A 17,155-nucleotide genomic window follows, 5' to 3' on the forward strand; every position below is an offset into this window, starting at 1 on the left:
CATTCGGGGTGACGAACAATGGACCCACAGATGCGTGACAATCATTGGCTCATTAATTTGGGTTATCAATAGATTTAAAACGCACCGGTTAATGAGCAGCTCACAGAACTTGTAGTGGCCCTTGTCGGCTGCGATGGTGAGAGCAGTGTCCCGGGACGACGGGACAGGAGGGGCGTTGACGTCGGCCCCTTTATCCAGCAACACCCGGCCCACCTCCGCATAGCCCCCCGACGCGGCTTCCATTAGGGGGGTCAGCCCGGTCTGATAGGGGCAGGGCAATATCAACGTCAAATACCCTAACACGTGTACAGTAGGTGCACAGTCGTGACGTTAGGGGGAGACCGTACCTTGGCTCTGTGCTCCACGTTGGCCTTGCGGTCTAGCAGCAGACTGACCACCTCGGCCCGTCCCTGGAAGCAGGCCAGAGTCAGGGCCGTGTTCCTGTTGGTTTCGATCTGCGCGTTTATGTCAGAGCCCATGTCCAACAGAAGCTTGACCGCTGGCACGTGGCCGTTCATGGCCGCAAGCATCAGGGGAGAGATGCCCAGCTTACTGCCCGTCCTGGAGGGGGGGACGGACGGAGAGCTTAAGATCATTAAAAGAGAAAATGACGGTGTTTCATTAACATGAAATCTCATTCAAATCTGTCCAAATGCGCCACATTAATAATATTAAGTATTTGTTTACATTTTTGGAACGTTTTCATACATTCATATTTGGGAATTATGTAGAAAACTGTTTAAATCATAGGCCAGACGCAGAAAGGTGATGGTCCGGCATCCCATTGTGACTCTCAGACCACTATGAACGGGGGGATACTGAGCCCAAACATCCATCCTCCCCACATATTCCAACCAACACAGCAATGCATCCTCTATTCATTTCAGTCTCTTGACAGCTACATCTTTGTGGGAATTCAGAGAAGTCTGAAAGCCACAGCTCAAATTTTCTTCTCCAATACTGCTGTGCATCTTGGACTATAATCAGATCTAAGGTGTTTGAGAAAATGTCCGAGCAACAGAGTGGGAAAGAGGCCTGTGTAGACAAGACACTTCAGTAAAAATAATCTAAGAAGAAAATTGTGTAATTATTGCCGGGACCCAGACTTCGCACAGACTGGGGCACAGTAGCCAATCAGAGCTACAGTTGGCCTATATATAAAATATACATCAACAACACAAGAGTTGTTACATTCGGGAACAAACAGGTCCTGGTCAACCAACCAACCCTACGGCTGTCCATTTCCCTGTCAGCTGCACACGTCAACAACAAGAATGACCACTAATTTTGGCTAAAATCTAAAAGATGTAACAGTAGATAGACCCACTTCATCTTGTCAGGTTGATGCTGGCTATCGAACCTCCACTTGCTCTGCTGCAGCCTGTCAGCCAATGCACTCCTCGGTCAATTTGACAGACATTGATAAACACTGTTGGCGCCCATTCGATCAATGTCTAACGTAGACAACAGTTCCCGTTCAGCATAACTAGCCAGTAGGGGTGCACGATAAAACAAGACATTGGTATCATGACAAAAAAAAATAATACAAAATGATAAACCTATGAGATTCACTTGCTCTGAAGTCATGTTTTAACATAGTTCGGTCCATTTTCCTCAACACTACATTTCTTACCAGTACAAGAGAAAGCACATCTTCACAAACATCTACCACCACCTCACATTAAATCAACTGGCATGTTGTTAAATCAGCAATGTTACGCTGCGCTCAGCCATTTGTACATTCTCATTCTAGAGGGGGAAGGGTTAAGTTATTGGAAGTTAGATTTGAGATACATTTGCATTACAGTGCATGCAGGTCTTACGTAATGTCCCGGTCCTTTTAAATCCAAACGTCCATACTGAGTGGTAAGTGTGTCCACTAGCTGATTGTCAACATGACTGACGGTACACTAGAGACTCAAGTCACCCAAGTATTGGTGTCGTTGGCATTATTAAATGGTATGGCACGATCGAGGAATTCAAATGTCAAGAAATTAGTAGGTTAGACACTAAAAGAGCAGTTGGGGCTTGCAAGAGAATGGTCAGCACTTTCTGCTGGAAAAAGATGAGGTCTGGCAGAAGTTTATTTTGTGTTACATTGCAAGTATTGCCTTGATGTTTGGGTTCTGCTCATAAAATTAAATACAAAATTATTTTTATGACAATGCATTTAGTTTCTTCAGGCTTGTCTTATACATAAACTGACCATGATTGTACATATTTAAAGTTTTGTTATGTATAATTTGTTATGGAATGCGTTTGAGTACCCTAAAACATTTTCATTTAAAAAAAGCTGTATACTGCGTTATTCCCACAAGAAGCAACTCTATTTCCTGTAGCTCGGAGAAAGTGCCGGACTGCTTTTCTTGTTGCTATTCAATAATGCATGGCAATATATTTAGGTAGAGAACTGTCCCTACCTGAAAACAAGAAGGTGCATTATCCAACTGCATTGCACTCAACATATTTCGGTAATTCGCTAGTGTGACCACTAAATTACCGGACATTGTATATTGTGATATCTATAAATATGGAAGGACATTTATGCCATATCGCCCTGCCTTAGTTGTAAACCTTAGGCATGACAGGGAAAGGAGTCAATGTGTTGGCTTTTCCCCTAACGTTGCTGTAAAACAGGATTTCAAACCGTGGCGTACAATACAATGACATTCAGCTATTATAGGTGGTGCTTCTTAACCCTTACCAATACATATGTGTAGTCTATGAGGTAGGTTAAAGGGTAACGTTTTACTAAATAAATCTAACAAACGGATAGTTTCATAAACACGACAGTTGCTTTTGAATACAAAATGGTGTAACAAAAATTGTTAGTTCTAATTCAATTTCTTGGGGAAGGTTTTCTGTAGCTTAAGTATTTTAAGTATTTCCACACTGCAGATTTGACCTAAGGGGGTCTTAGTAGCCATCCTTTCTGTTTTGCTTCACAAACCTTGCCCCAGTCTTTGATTTATAAGCTGATTACAAAGTCTCTCTTAATGAATTTAATAATGCATTAAACTACACCTCTATCCTGACAACAATGTCTTACTAGACATCAATATGATTTGCCACAAACCAAATTCGATGTTTTAAACCTATTTTATGATTGTTTGGTGCCTGCCAAGTAGTTACATTTTTCAATTCCAATATAAACAACCCTGTGGAAGATTTAGATGTAAGAAATGCTGTTTTAGAAAGACTTGTTTGCCCTGAAAATCAGTCATATCAGTTAAAGACCAAAAAAACCTATTCTTGTCCTGGCCAGTACCTGGAGTTGATCTCTGCTCCAGCGTTGAGGAGGATCTTGATGATGTTGACATAACCTCCTGATGCCGCTAGGCTCAGAGGAGTGTAGTCAGACACATTACGATGCTCCTTGTTGGCTCCTCGCAATAGCAACAACTCCACCACCTAGAGGAGGGCAGGGGGCAAGGACGGGGGAGGTATTCACAAGATAACCTTAAAGTTCAATATAAATATGCTAATTCAGTCACTGAGAAGGACCCATTATCCAGTCACGTATTTGAGATTTCAATGAGCCAAGTAGGAGAGTGGATTCAAAAAGCCCTTTCCCTTGATTCCATGACTTATTCCAGTGAGGTGGTTAATAAATGGCAGGACAGTGAGCATGTACCATAAAATGGAACCTTAAAAAAATAACTCCTCAGGATCTCTGTTACACACACCTCTTGTCGTCCCCCTGAGCAGGCAAGGGAGAGGGGCGTGTCTTTGGTTCTCTCTGACTGGGCCTCGATGTCGCCCCCTTTATCCAGTAGGACCTCCACAACCCCCACATGTCCTGCTGTCGCGGCCAAGATGAGTGGGGTGAACCCTGGTAGAGGACGACGAGGAAGAGTAGCTCTGAGTCAGATATCCACAATCACACAGGTCAACCACCTCAAAACACTACAGAAACGCTATATTTTGAAGGGGACGAACAAGCGACTCCTGAATGTTGTGTTACCCTTCTTGTCACGATGTTCTATGTTGGCTCCTCGTGCGATGAGAACAGACACCAGCTCCTCGTGTCCTCCGGCACAAGCCAGCGTCAGAGCCGTGTCATGGTTACTCTCCGTCTAACGGGAGGGAAATACGCATTACCACTGTCTGTGGCTCAGTACTTCCATGAATACTGTCCTCCACTGAGTGCGCGTGCGTGTGTGGCGTTCGGCACTGGGGCCGTGACTTACGTGCGCGTCGATGTCCACGGAGGGGTAGAGGGGCAGTACCGAGGGGGGCGAGGACATGTTGGACGGGCTGTGTGACAGGGGGTCAGACAGTGGGGTGGGGGAAGACCGTGTGTTCAGCATGGGCACTCTGCTGCTCACCGCTGCTGGAACACAGGAAGGAAAATAGAAGAGGTGGGGGGGGGGGGAGCCGAAGATGGAGAGAGAGAAGGCTAAAGAGTTAATATCTGTTACTATTCAGGGCCACCTTTCTCTGTTCTGCTTCCTTTTCAATGACATGGTTACCAAGTGTTATTAACAATAAGTCCAATTTAATGAAAGGAGACGAGGAATATTCTGAAGAGTGACTTCTTCAAGACTGAGACGCCCACAGCGGGTCAGAACGGGAACACTCACAGACCACTCCCTCCCCCTCACCTGCCATGATGTCATCCAGCGTGTCTGTGAGCGTCTGAGCGGGCGTGGCCACCATGAGACCGTCGGGGGCCGGCTGTCCCACCATCCCTGGTCCTAACCCCTGACCCTGCCCCTGGCCCAGCATCTGCTGACCCACCAGCAGCCTCTGCAGCTCGGGGCTGCTACTGCCAGGTAAGGGGTAGACGACCGGGACCGTGCTGTAGTCGGGCAGGGGCTGGATGGGCACGAAGGCCGTCTGGAGTGGCGGGGGCGGGGGGTGGTTGTGGGGGGAGGACAGGGTCTGGGGGGAGGCAGAGGGGGGCTGCCCTTCCAGTTTGAGAATGGTGTCCACCTGGGGGAGCTTGGCGTAATCTTCCTCTTCTCCTTCCACCTCGTCTTCATCATCATCCTCATCCTCGTCGTCGTCTTCGTCCTCGTCATCCTCGTCCTGGAATAGGAAAAAAAATGTGAACACCCTCACAAAGCCTTTAGAAGTGCAGGATTAGATCAGGACAGGATCAGGCAGAAGTCAGCAGAAAGCAGACGCCGTGGGATTGGGCGACACGACTGGAAACTAAATCCAACTCCTAAATAAAGGCCATTGCTGCACACCAAGACACACAAGTACTAACCTCTTCGTCGTCCTCCTCCTCCCCAGCCGGCTCCTCCTCCTCCTCTCTGTTCCCCTCCTCATCAGACCGCGCGTCTGACCCAAGGAGTGTGTGTGTGTTAACCCCTGATGGTGCCGTGAGGGCTCGGGACGGGGTGGCGTTGGCCCCTCCCAACCCCGGCCCCGGGCCCTGGCCTCCCTCGTGCTCCTCCTTCAGACCCTTGGCCTCCAGGTACTCTTTGGTGAACTGCTGCTGGGTCTTCAACTGCAGCTGGCGCTCCACCTTCTGAAGCTCCTTCAAGATCTTCTTCTTCTTCTGCACCTAGAGGAAAATACAGGAGGCTTAGATGATATCTGACCTGACTCAGGTAAATGGAATAGATTAAATGGACCGACAGCCGCTTTTGAAAATGTATGTTATTGTGGTCAGTGCAGATCTACACCTACGAATTCTACGCCTACGCACATCTTTGTACACAATCTTGTGTCAGCCCTCACCTGCTCTTCCCGGCTCTTCTTGAGCTCCTCGATCTTGTCTTTGGTGAGCGGCTCCCCCTGGATGAGTTCCAGAGACTGGAGCTGGGCCTTCTCTATGGCTGAGATCCTCTGGCCCAGCTCATTCAGCTTGCCTTCCGTCTCCTCCACGATACACTCCAGGGGCTGGCACAGGTGGAAGGGGGGCAGGGTCTCTGTCTCCCCGAGACCCGGGCCGGCACGCACGCCGCCTGGGCTGGAGGGACTGGGGGGAAGGGCTGCCTGTCTCTGCTTGGATGAGCCTGGAGGTCAGGACAGCAGGATGGAGGGATGAGTGGAGGTGTAGGCCAGGTTACAATACAGCCAAAACACCATTCATCAAACTGTTCGTAAGACACAAACTACATTGTTTACAGGCCAAAGGTTCCTGTAGGTTTCACCTTTGCTGGAGACAGGTGGTGGTGGCGTGGTGATGTTGGAGGGGGCTCTGTCTGGTTCCTGGGGGGGCACAACCATGGCCAGGGCCTGGAATGGGACACGAGGAACCTGAGGTAGAGGGAGAGGGGCAGTTCGGTCACATCCTGCATTGACTAAAATGAAATGGAGGTACTCGGACATGCAGACAGTCACTAGGAAGTCATCACAGCCTGCCCCGCCGTTCCATCCTGCGTTTAAATGCCTCACCTGAGAGGGGTCTTGTGACGGGGGTGTGAGCTGGGAGAGGTCAGGTGCTGGAACAGACAGGATGTTGTTTGGGTAGTCTAGCAGGTAAGACACCACGTTGGTGTGGCCACCCTTAGCAGCTTCAATCAGCATGGTCGAGCCGTCCTATTGGGAGGACAAACAGGAAGTAAGTCTGCGTAGCATTCCCTTTCTCTCAAACCGTGATTTTAAAGGGGCAGATGGCGAGCGACGTGGTTCGGTGTGATACCTTGAGTCTGTGTGTGGGGTCGGCCCCATGGGCCAGGAGCAGCTCTACGACAGCCAGGTGTCCTCCAGCACAGGCCAGAGACACCACCGTGTGGTCGTTGTTGGCTGTCGCTCGGTTCACGTTAGCACCTGGAGACGACATAGACCCATATCTCTTTTACAAACACACACAGAAACATTCAAACTCATCAGTGTTAAAAGTTAGACTAGAGCTGGGCGACCTGGGTAAAAATGTATATTACAATAAACTGCCTGAATGTGAAAATGAAAAAGAGAACGATAGGTTTATAACATTATTTTGCAGAACAGTTTGGTTCTTTCCTAAAATGGTGCACCCGGTAGAGAATTTTTACTTGTACATTTTACACCTCTGCATGACAAATGCAGATGAAAGTACCCTGTATGAAAATAGTCCTCTCTGTGGCAACATCACAACACAACGTTCACCTTTCAGATGACTCCAAGCACCAATGGTTTCATAGTAAATCTTTAATATTAAGCCTGATGCAGGAGGAGGCCACAGTACTTGACTAAGACACTGCGTGACAAGACCCACCCTTGCTGATGAGGAACTGCACAGTGCATAGGTGTCCCGCCCTGGCCGCCTTCATCAATGGAGTCCTCCCTCCTTCAGACTCATGCTCCTGGGAGACAAAGTGGATTTAGAAGACAGGAGTCCCACCCACACACCCACACACCCACACACCCACCCCCCCCACACACACCCACCCCCCCCACCCCAAACACACACACCCACCCCCCCCACACACACCCACCCCCCCCACACACACCCACCCCCCCCCAGACACCCCCCCCAGACACCCCCCCCAGACACACCCCTCAGACACACCCCTCAGACACACCCCTCAGACACACCCCTCAGACACACCCCTCAGACACACCCCTCAGACACACCCCTCAGACACACCCCTCAGACTCATGCTCCTGGGAGACAAAGTGGATTTAGAAGACAGGAGTCCCACACACCCACCCACACACCCACACCAGACACACCCACCCCCCAGACACACCCACCCCCCCAGACACACCCACCCCCCCAGACACACCCACCCCCCCAGACACACCCACCCCCCCAGACACACCCACCCCCCCAGACACAGACACACCCCCCAGACACAGACACACCCCCCAGACGTTAAAACCAGACGTTAAAACCAGACGTTAAAACCAGACGTTGTATGGGGGCAGGCAACAGACATGACAGAAGGCTGGAAAACAAACAGTTGAATGCTGAGGGAGGGACAGAAAGACCAACGGGACAGGTGGGGTGATGGGGGGGGGGGGGGTGTACCAGGTCGGCGCCGGTCTGCAGTAGGACATCAGCCACGTCGGTGTGTCCGTTTTCACACGCGTACGTCAGCGCTGTGTCTCCCGTCGCTGTGGTGGCGTGCACGTTGGCCCCTACAGAGGACAGGTCACCGGTTATCCCTCCTCTGTCCGCCCCAAAACACTCAGCGGGTAACTAGGTGTTGTCAACGAGCCTGATGTAAGAGTACGCAACGGAACGGAACATCAGAAGTCTCACCAGCGGCCAGGAGGTATTTCACCAGCTCCAGGTGGCCCTCCTGGGCGGCCTCCATTAGAGGCGTGGAGCAGCCCAGCTCGATGTCGGCCCCGGCTTTGATGAGGAAGTCTGCCACCTCCAGGAAGCCGCCACAGCAGGCCAGAGTCAGGGCTGTTTCCTGGGTCTCCTCGGTCTGGGCGTTGATGTTAGCACCTGTGGGGGTCGGGAAGAGGCAGAGACAGAAACAGAGGCAGCGAGAGTGAAACATTTTATAGAAAAACAGGTTAACAGGGCAGTAAATGTATTAAGAACCTAGTTTACAGAAGCTCAAGACAATTTCATCCCTTTATCCATCCCTTTCCAGGGCAGTAACATCGGTCATTATTCAGCTGGTAGTTCATCTAAATGGGGACTTCATGTGGTTGACATAACACCCATGTCCAGTTTCATACCTTGAGCCAGTAGCAGAGCCACCATCTCTTCATGTCCTTCCCTGGCCGCTTCCATCAGAGGAGTATAGCCCTCATCGTTCACCTGCACACACATGGTCAAAGGACTGTGAGTAAGGGGGTGTGTGTGTGGGTATTTGTATTTGCGTGTGCGTGTATATGATTCAGCAGAAGAAAGAGACACATGATGTTGCCCACCTCCTCTAGGTTGGCTCCTCTTTCAATGAGCAGGGCTGCCAATTCTACGTGCCCACCGCAGGCTGCCAGGGTGAGGGGGGATTCGAAGGAGTCAGCGGGCATGTTCACCTGTGCCCCGCTGTCCAACAGCAGCCGTGCCACTTCCACGTGCCCGTCCTGGGACAGGAGACACACACACGCACAGGGACAAGATAAGCACCTGAGGGGGTTATGACACAGGGAGAAGGTAAGGACCTGAGGGGGTTATGACACAGGGAGAAGGTAAGGACCTGAGGGGGTTATGACACAGGGACAAGGTAAGCACCTCGAGAGGGTTATGACACAGGGACAAGATAAGCACCTCGAGGGGGTTATGACACAGGGACAAGATAAGCACCTCGAGGGGGTTATGACACAGGGACAAGATAAGCACCCCGAGGGGGTTATGACACAGGGACAAGATAAGCACCTCGAGGGGGTTATGACACAGGGACAAGATAAGCACCTCGAGGGGGTTATGACACAGGGACAAGATAAGCACCTCGAGAGGGTTATGACACAGGGACAAGATAAGCACCTCGAGGGGGTTATGACACAGGGACAAGATAAGCACCTCGAGGGGGTTATGACACAGGGACAAGATAAGCACCTCGAGGGGGTTATGACACAGGGACAAGATAAGCACCCCGAGGGGGTTATGACACAGGGACAAGATAAGCACCTCGAGGGGGTTATGACACAGGGACAAGATAAGCACCCCGAGGGGGTTATGACCAGGGATGTGCATTTGACAAGATATTACTTTCCAAATACTATGTGTTCTTATTAAAACAGTGTTCGCTTAACCAAAATGTGTTTTTAAAAACTACATATACAACATGTGCGCTACTAAATAACGCGGCAAAGGTGTCTGTGTAGTTCCCATGAACATTGGCTGAATGGCCATTCATGTGACAAAAGAGACATATGGAGGAAGCAGTCTGGTAGACACGCAAAACTCGGCTACAGAACTAGAAGACAATATTTATCAACACATAACACTGAATTAACTGAATTGAGGAGTCTAAAAAAGCTAGTTAGCTAAGCTAGCCAGCTATACGCCATTTTCTTAACTCACCATTTTCGGCACTCTCAACCGCCTTTAGATTCCACAGCCGAACTTCACGTAGCGTTTTGTGGCCAAATAATTTTTTGCGCAGGTAACATTAAGTCAGTAAATATATTCCATCTTCCCTTGAGTTACTTAGGTTTCATCCACTTGCTAACAGTAGGCTACGCTGTATATATTACATCATTCTGACTGACTGGGCCCACCACACTACTACCGCTTTGATTGACGATCGTAAACAACAAACGTGTGAAGGAGCACATGTTGTAAATACGACCATTTTATAAAATATTTTTTAAATGTCATGGTAATATCATATGGAAAAATATAAGATTGGAATTTTAATAGTATTTAGAAAAAAGTAACATTCAGATGTAAAATTTTATTTCACACACAAGTACTCAAATACTAAATTAATTTAGGATATTCAAATATTCGACTATGCGTGCCCATCCCTAGTTATGACACAGGGACACGATAAGCACCTGAGGGGGTTATGACACAGGGACACGATAAGCACCTGAGGGGGTTATGACACAGGGACACGATAAGCACCTGAGGGGGTTATGACACAGGGACACGATAAGCACCTGAGGGGGTTATGACACAGGGACACGATAAGCACCTGAGGGGGTTATGACACAGGGACACGATAAGCACCTGAGGGGGTTATGACACAGGGACACGATAAGCACCTCGAGAGGGTTATGACACAGGGACACGATAAGCACCTGAGGGGGTTATGACTCAGGGACACGATAAGCACCTGAGAGGGTTATGACACAGGGACACGATAAGCACCTGAGGGGGTTATGACACAGGGACACGATAAGCACCTGAGGGGGTTATGACACAGGGACACGATAAGCACCTGAGGGGGTTATGACACAGGGACACGATAAGCACCTGAGGGGGTTATGACACAGGGACACGATAAGCACCTCGAGAGGGTTATGACACAGGGACACGATAAGCACCTGAGGGGGTTATGACTCAGGGACACGATAAGCACCTGAGAGGGTTATGACACAGGGACACGATAAGCACCTGAGGGGTTTATGACACAGGGACACGATAAGCACCTGAGGGGGTTATGACAGCAGGACAAGTCGGTGAAAAAGACAGCCGATGCAAAAAACTAGCCTCATTTGGTAGGTGTCATGTGTTCATTATAGGCCTGGGGGTGTTATGACAGGGAGATAGAGACTGTTGTGGGGTTATATGCTCACCATGCAGGCTTCCATTAATGCTGTGTGCATCTCATCTGTCTTATGCTCTTGATCAGCCCCAGCCTCCAGCAGAAACCTCACCATGTCCAGATGACCTGGAGACAGAAAGACACAGGGAGACAGACAGAGATAGGGGGAAGGGAGGGAGACAGAGAGAGATGCGGGGGAGGCAGACAGAGAGATCGAGGGCAGGGAGTTGGAGAAAAGAGAACTAAGTCATACACTGCTACTTAGCTCAGTATTTTCTGTGTCTTTGTAAAATTGAGGTTGCTGTCAGAGGCCACGCCGGTGCCACAGGAAAACCATTTGAATACATAGGAGTGCCAGACACCTTTGTAGCAGGCCAATGTGAGAGCGCTCTCCTTGAACTCATTGGAGTGTGTGTTGATGCCGGCACCGTACTCCAGCAGAACCCTGGCCACCTCTACATGGCCCGCGCTGGCCGCCTCCATCAAGGGGGTGTGGCCGTTCTCGTTGTGGTCCTCGATGTTGGCCCCCTCTTTTAGGAGAACCTTCACCACATCTACAAACCCCCCGGCGCATGCATACGTCAGGGCTGTGTTCCCTTCAGGGCCGAGGGAGAATAACACCATAGGTTTGGATTCAATTACACTCAATCTCGTTGCATAAGGACATATGGCTGACTGAAAACAATGACAAACACACACACATTGAGCATTAAAAGAATCATTGTATCAGTGGTGGACTGTGTGTGTGATTGTGTGTGTTAGCATGTTTTACATACCTTCTGGAGACTAAAGGTTTGCAGAACGTACGTAAAACATGAACAGCTGAACATGTGGGGATGTCCTCACCGACATATGGGTTAGATTCATGGTAAAACTTCTGATTTGGTTTAGACATTTGGACTAGGTTAAGTTTAGGTAACCTAGTTACCTAGGGATGAAAGTTTATGATTAGGGTAGGATTTGTGTACCCAGGAGGCTAGTAATACTGGACTGTTTGTACCAGTGGATGACAGTGTTTTAAGTCTAATTATACTCATGGGGACCAAATCTCCCAATGAGTATAGTAAATACAGTAAATATTTGACTAATGCAAAATCAATATCCAGCTCAGGGTTTAGGGTCAAACTTACAATTCATTTTAGAGTTAGAATTGGGGTTTCTTTAAGGTCCAGGCGTTGCTGGTTAAGTATAGGGTTAATGTTAGGCATTACATCTAGGTAAAGTTTAGGCATACAGGTGCTGGTCATAAAATTAGAATATCATCAAAAAGTTGATTTATTTCAGTAATTCCATTCAAAAAGTGAAACTTGTATATTATATTCATTCATTACACACAGACTGATATTTCAAATGTTTATATCTTTTAATTGTGATGATTATAACTGACAACTAATGAAAATCCCAAATTCAGTATCTCAGAAAATTTGAATATTACTTAAGACCAATACAAAAAAAATATTTTTAGAAATGTTGGCCAACTGAAAAGTATGAACATGAAAAGTATGAACATGAAAAGTATGAACATGAAAAGTATGAGCATGTACAGCACTCAATACTTAGTTGGGGCTCCTTTTGCCTGAATTACTGCAGCAATGCGACGTGGCATGGAGTCGATCAGTCTGTGGCACTGCTCAGGTGTTATGAGAGCCCAGGTTGCTCTGATAGTGGCCTTCAGCTCTTCTGCATTGTTGGGTCTGGCATATCACATCTTCCTCTTCACAATACCCCCTAGGTTTTCTATAGGGTTAAGGTGAGGCGTGTTTGCTGGCCAATTAAGAACAGGGATACCACGGTCCTTAAACCAGGTACTGGTAGCTTTGGCACTGTGTGCAGGTGCCAAGTCCTGTTGGAAAATGAAATCTGCATCTCCATAAAGTTGGTCAGCAGCAGGAAGCATGAAGTTCTCCAAAACTTCCTGGTAGACGGCTGCGTTGACCTTGGACCTCAGAAAACACAGTGGACCAACACCAGCAGATGACATGGCACCCCAAACCATCACGGACTGTGGAAACTTTACACTGGACTTCAAGCAACGTGGATTCTGTGCCTCTCCTCTCTTCCTCCAGACTCTGAGAGCTTGATTTCCAGAGGAAATGCAAAATGTACTTTCATCAGAGCACATAACTCAGCAGCAGTCCAGTCCTTTTAGCCTTTAGCCCAGGCGAGACGCTTCTGACGCTGTGTCTTGTTCAAGAGTGGCTTGACACAATGAATGCGACAGCTGAAACCCACGTATTGCATATGTCTGTGCAAGGTGGTTCTTGAAGCACTGACTCCAGCTGCAGTCCACTCTTTGTGCATCTCCCCCACATTTTTGAATGGGTTTTGTTTCACAATCCTCTCCAGGGTGCAGTTATCCCTATTGCTTGTACACTTTTTTTCTACCACATATTTTCCTTCCCGTCGCCTCTCTATTAATGGGCTTGGACACAGAGCTCTGTGAACAGCCAGCCTCTTTAGCTATGACCTTTTGTGTCTTGCCATCCTTGTGCAAGGTGTCAATGGTCGTCTTTTGGACAGCTGAAATAAATCAACTTTTTGATGATATTCAAATGTTATGACCAGCACCTGTACATTTTACTTTATTGCGGTTAGGGTTAAGATTAGGGCAAGAAAGCATGCAATTTCTATTTGGTCCCCATGAGGATAGCCATACAAACTGTGTGTGTGTGTGTGTGTGTGTGTGTGTGTGTGTGTGTACCGGTGGAAGACTGAGCATTGACGTCAGCACCGTGGACCAGGAGCAACTTCACGATGTCAACATAACCTCCGCTTGCCGCCGCCATCAGGGGCGTGATGTCACCTTTAATCCCCCGGTCCTCCACATTGGCATGCATCGCCAGTAGCACCTAACAACCAATCACAGCAAGGGTCATGGACAGAGGTCCACCAACCACAGTTCAAGGGTCAGATCACTGATTAAAGGCTATTTGGCATCAACATCATAGACTGTAAAAAAATAAAATAAAATGAATATGATGTCACGGTTACTACGCTTCAGCGTTATTTAAATATACAAATGTGGTAATTTTGCAAATGTAGATTTTGACGAGACGATAGTCTGTTAAAAAAACATGTCAAGACTTGCAGATTAAATATTAGATTTTCACATACATTTAGTTAAGAGCATAGACTGTATGGTTATGAGCCATTTATTTGGATGTCACTTGATTATAACATGACTTTTCATAACATTAAGACGCCAGCCTTAGATTCCTATGGTTAGACTGCATATGACGGTAGCTATTTAGCCTCCATCTTTAATATAAACGTTAGAAAAGGCACTTTTATATTTGTTCCAAGCGTCTATGGTTACCTATGATGCCTCCACCATGTCTGCTACACACAGTTTCAACTGTAAGTACCGGTCTTTGCTACTTGACTTTTGACAGCTAATATATACATTGTCTTCAAAGGACAACCCTTTTTTTTTAAAGACGGTCATATATATTTTGAGGTGTTGTTCCTTTGTTCCACTTTCTCCCACAGATGTGACATGATCGTGTTAGACAAACCGCTAAGAGTTACACAAGTGACAGCGTCACACTTGTCACTCAACAGGCCACGCCCCATAATTATAAGACTTAATATAATTTAAACGGATGAGTTATAAAAAAAATTTATCCCTCATGTAACCCTGTGCAACCTGAATGGGATGCAGATACCATCTCATGCTACCAGTAGTCAGGGTTGGGTAGGCTACTTTTTAAACGTAATCTGTTACAGGTACAAGTTACCTGTGCACATTTGTAATCAGTAACTTAACTTTTTGATTACTAAAACTCAGTAACATAATCTGATTACTTTGAATTACTTTTAGATTACTTTAATATTAAGAGGCATTAGAAAACAAATAGGAATAGCCTATAACCTACTGAACACATTTTTGCAGGATCAATCAATGTTAAGAGTTCACATATCTGGCCAAAAACAGAATTTGCATACATTAAATCTGCAGTAGTCTGATTGTTTGTTGTTTTGTCTGTTTTGCACCACAACCAAAAACATTGTCAAAACATTGCAAAAGCTCTAAGCACGCGAATGCACGTTTCCAATCGTGAACACCCGCACACAAATACATTTTACCCGCATGAGTGTAACCTGCGATTATTAGGGCCACCAGCAATGGATTTTCAAAATGCAAATCAAAGAAATAAACTGTAATTACATGCGGTCAGCAGCCAATGACAACCACAATTTTCTGAGATGCAAAGGAAAAGCAGGATAATATGGTCTACATGTATGGACCGAGTTGAGGTGGCTGTGTCAAATGCTAATCCTCATCCTTTTGCTTCCCAACACATTTTCTCCTCAAATGTCATGATAAATACCTTAGAATGTTTTATCTTGAAGGCAGCGCCTTGTTACAATTAATAGTTGCCTAATCTTCAAAACAATTCCTGTCTGAGTTGTTCAGTGCCACTCTTCCTGGCTGCGTTGTTCAGTGCATTTGACAAATAGACCTTGAAACTTGAAAAATATATAACACTAGGTAGGCCTATCGCCTATCATTGTTCTGAGAAAGATGCGTAAAGTGGATAACTAAATCACATTATATTTGGGTAGGCTTATATTATCGTAATTAGACTGTTTTTACCAGTTAAACTAGCGCTTCATCGGACACTAATCTGGTTATGCACGCCCACCTTTGCGCACATTATGATCACACCCAACAACTGAGGCATGAAATTATAATTTTGGTTCAAATATGTTTTTAAAACATTATATTAAAAAACCTAACATGCAGTGTTATTTCACACAACTATTCATTTTCAATTGAAGTAATTCAAAAGTAATCATATATTTTTCCAATTACAATATTTTAGTTGGTAACTTAACGGATTAGAGTTATTGTTTTTTAGTAACGGATTTGTCTTCAAGTAACGGATTACTTGTAATCCGTTACTCCTCAACTCTGCCAGTAGTGACAAGAATCTAGCAAAACACAATACTAGTGAAGAATCAGTCCAGAAGGATAAGGAAAGAGCAACTGTCTGTGGCCACCACCTGCAAAACCATTCCTTTTTTGGGGGTTGTCTTGCGCCAGAAACAGGTGACATTGATTCACAATTGCATCCTAACTGGACAAATTGAGGTTTAGTTGACTTGGTCTTATACTGTGATGATTGTGTTCCTTTAATTTCTTTGAGCAGTGTATGTAAAAGGAGTGAACGCACAAAGGGAGAAAAATATCGTTATTGTTCAATATGGAAAAAATGGGAACATGTGAAATCTACATCTGAGAAGACCCACTTTACAAACAAATGTTTGGTTTTAGACTACAACACATTCTGATTCTAAGCTATTGAAACAGAGAGAGCAGCACATTACCCAACCCAAACAACCAGGGAGAGATCCCTTTTTAAGAACCCCGTTTTGGCCATTTGAATGCGGAGATCAAGTAACCGCTGTTCACCTTTAAGATTTCATCTAACTTAATTGAACGAGCCCCATTCTCCATTTCTTCCTGAAATCCCCCCGAGAAGCCTGACATATGTGCTGCCAAATGGGCGGAGCAGAGACGGTGCCCATGAGCAGAATGCTCTTCAGTTCACTCAGTCAGGATTATCCCACAGGTCTTACGCGCACACACTGCCAATGGGCTCACTCCCTCTTTCACACACGCCGACCCACCTGAGCGAGTTCATAGTATCCAGCAGAGCAGGCTAGGCACAACAGACTCTCTCCCTCTTCCGTGTGTTCGTTGACGCTTCGGCCTTCGTCTAGCAGCTTTCTCACCGCATTCACGTCTCCGTCCGAACACGCCTCCGCTAGACTACGGCTGAAAATAACCAGACTGCTACAATTACCGCGACTGTGACAGGAGTACACACCCACACACACACACACACACAACCCCACACACACACACAAACCTCCACACACCCCTCCACACACCCCTCCACACACCCCTCCACACACCCCTCCACACACACAATATGCTTGACTTAGCTGTTTGACTTATTAATCAGAGCGGTAATACATGATTTCTAGATTCAGTTGGTCACACTAGTCAGTTCTCAGCTCTGATACGTTACGTGTCGGTTAAATCAGGGCCAAACACAGACAGAATTATAGGATCCATTAAAATAACATTTAAC

At 46.8% G+C, this 17,155-nt stretch overlaps 1 protein-coding gene across 14 annotated transcripts in view; it reads right to left on the bottom strand.

Moving 5' to 3' along the window:
- Positions 1 to 17,155, bottom strand: part of LOC105026270 (ankyrin repeat domain-containing protein 17-like) — a 42,183-nt gene that overhangs the window by 8,467 nt on the left and 16,561 nt on the right. For 4 of the 14 annotated variants that reach the window (XM_029119209.2, XM_029119200.2, XM_029119202.2 and 1 more), the window contains exons 4-24: positions 16,689 to 16,851; positions 13,756 to 13,903; positions 11,417 to 11,650; positions 11,086 to 11,180; positions 8,770 to 8,931; positions 8,575 to 8,656; positions 8,144 to 8,335; positions 7,910 to 8,019; positions 7,154 to 7,241; positions 6,599 to 6,726; positions 6,352 to 6,495; positions 6,108 to 6,213; positions 5,692 to 5,969; positions 5,216 to 5,515; positions 4,605 to 5,031; positions 4,191 to 4,333; positions 3,965 to 4,076; positions 3,687 to 3,832; positions 3,269 to 3,411; positions 348 to 585; positions 86 to 261 (exon numbers count right to left, since the gene is read on the bottom strand). In XM_029119209.2, coding sequence (XP_028975042.1) covers positions 86 to 261; positions 348 to 585; positions 3,269 to 3,411; positions 3,687 to 3,832; positions 3,965 to 4,076; positions 4,191 to 4,333; positions 4,605 to 5,031; positions 5,216 to 5,515; positions 5,692 to 5,969; positions 6,108 to 6,213; positions 6,352 to 6,495; positions 6,599 to 6,726; positions 7,154 to 7,241; positions 7,910 to 8,019; positions 8,144 to 8,335; positions 8,575 to 8,656; positions 8,770 to 8,931; positions 11,086 to 11,180; positions 11,417 to 11,650; positions 13,756 to 13,903; positions 16,689 to 16,851 — 3,615 coding nt within the window. The remainder of the gene's footprint in view (positions 1 to 85; positions 262 to 347; positions 586 to 3,268; positions 3,412 to 3,686; positions 3,833 to 3,964; positions 4,077 to 4,190; positions 4,334 to 4,604; positions 5,032 to 5,215; positions 5,516 to 5,691; positions 5,970 to 6,107; positions 6,214 to 6,351; positions 6,496 to 6,598; positions 6,727 to 7,153; positions 7,242 to 7,909; positions 8,020 to 8,143; positions 8,336 to 8,574; positions 8,657 to 8,769; positions 8,932 to 11,085; positions 11,181 to 11,416; positions 11,651 to 13,755; positions 13,904 to 16,688; positions 16,852 to 17,155) is intronic. The other 10 variants (XM_029119210.2, XM_029119205.2, XM_029119211.2 and 7 more) reach the window with 7 other exon arrangements.

This window comes from Esox lucius, chromosome 4 (genome assembly GCF_011004845.1).
Source record: "Esox lucius isolate fEsoLuc1 chromosome 4, fEsoLuc1.pri, whole genome shotgun sequence".
NCBI classification, from domain to species: Eukaryota; Metazoa; Chordata; class Actinopteri; order Esociformes; family Esocidae; genus Esox; species Esox lucius.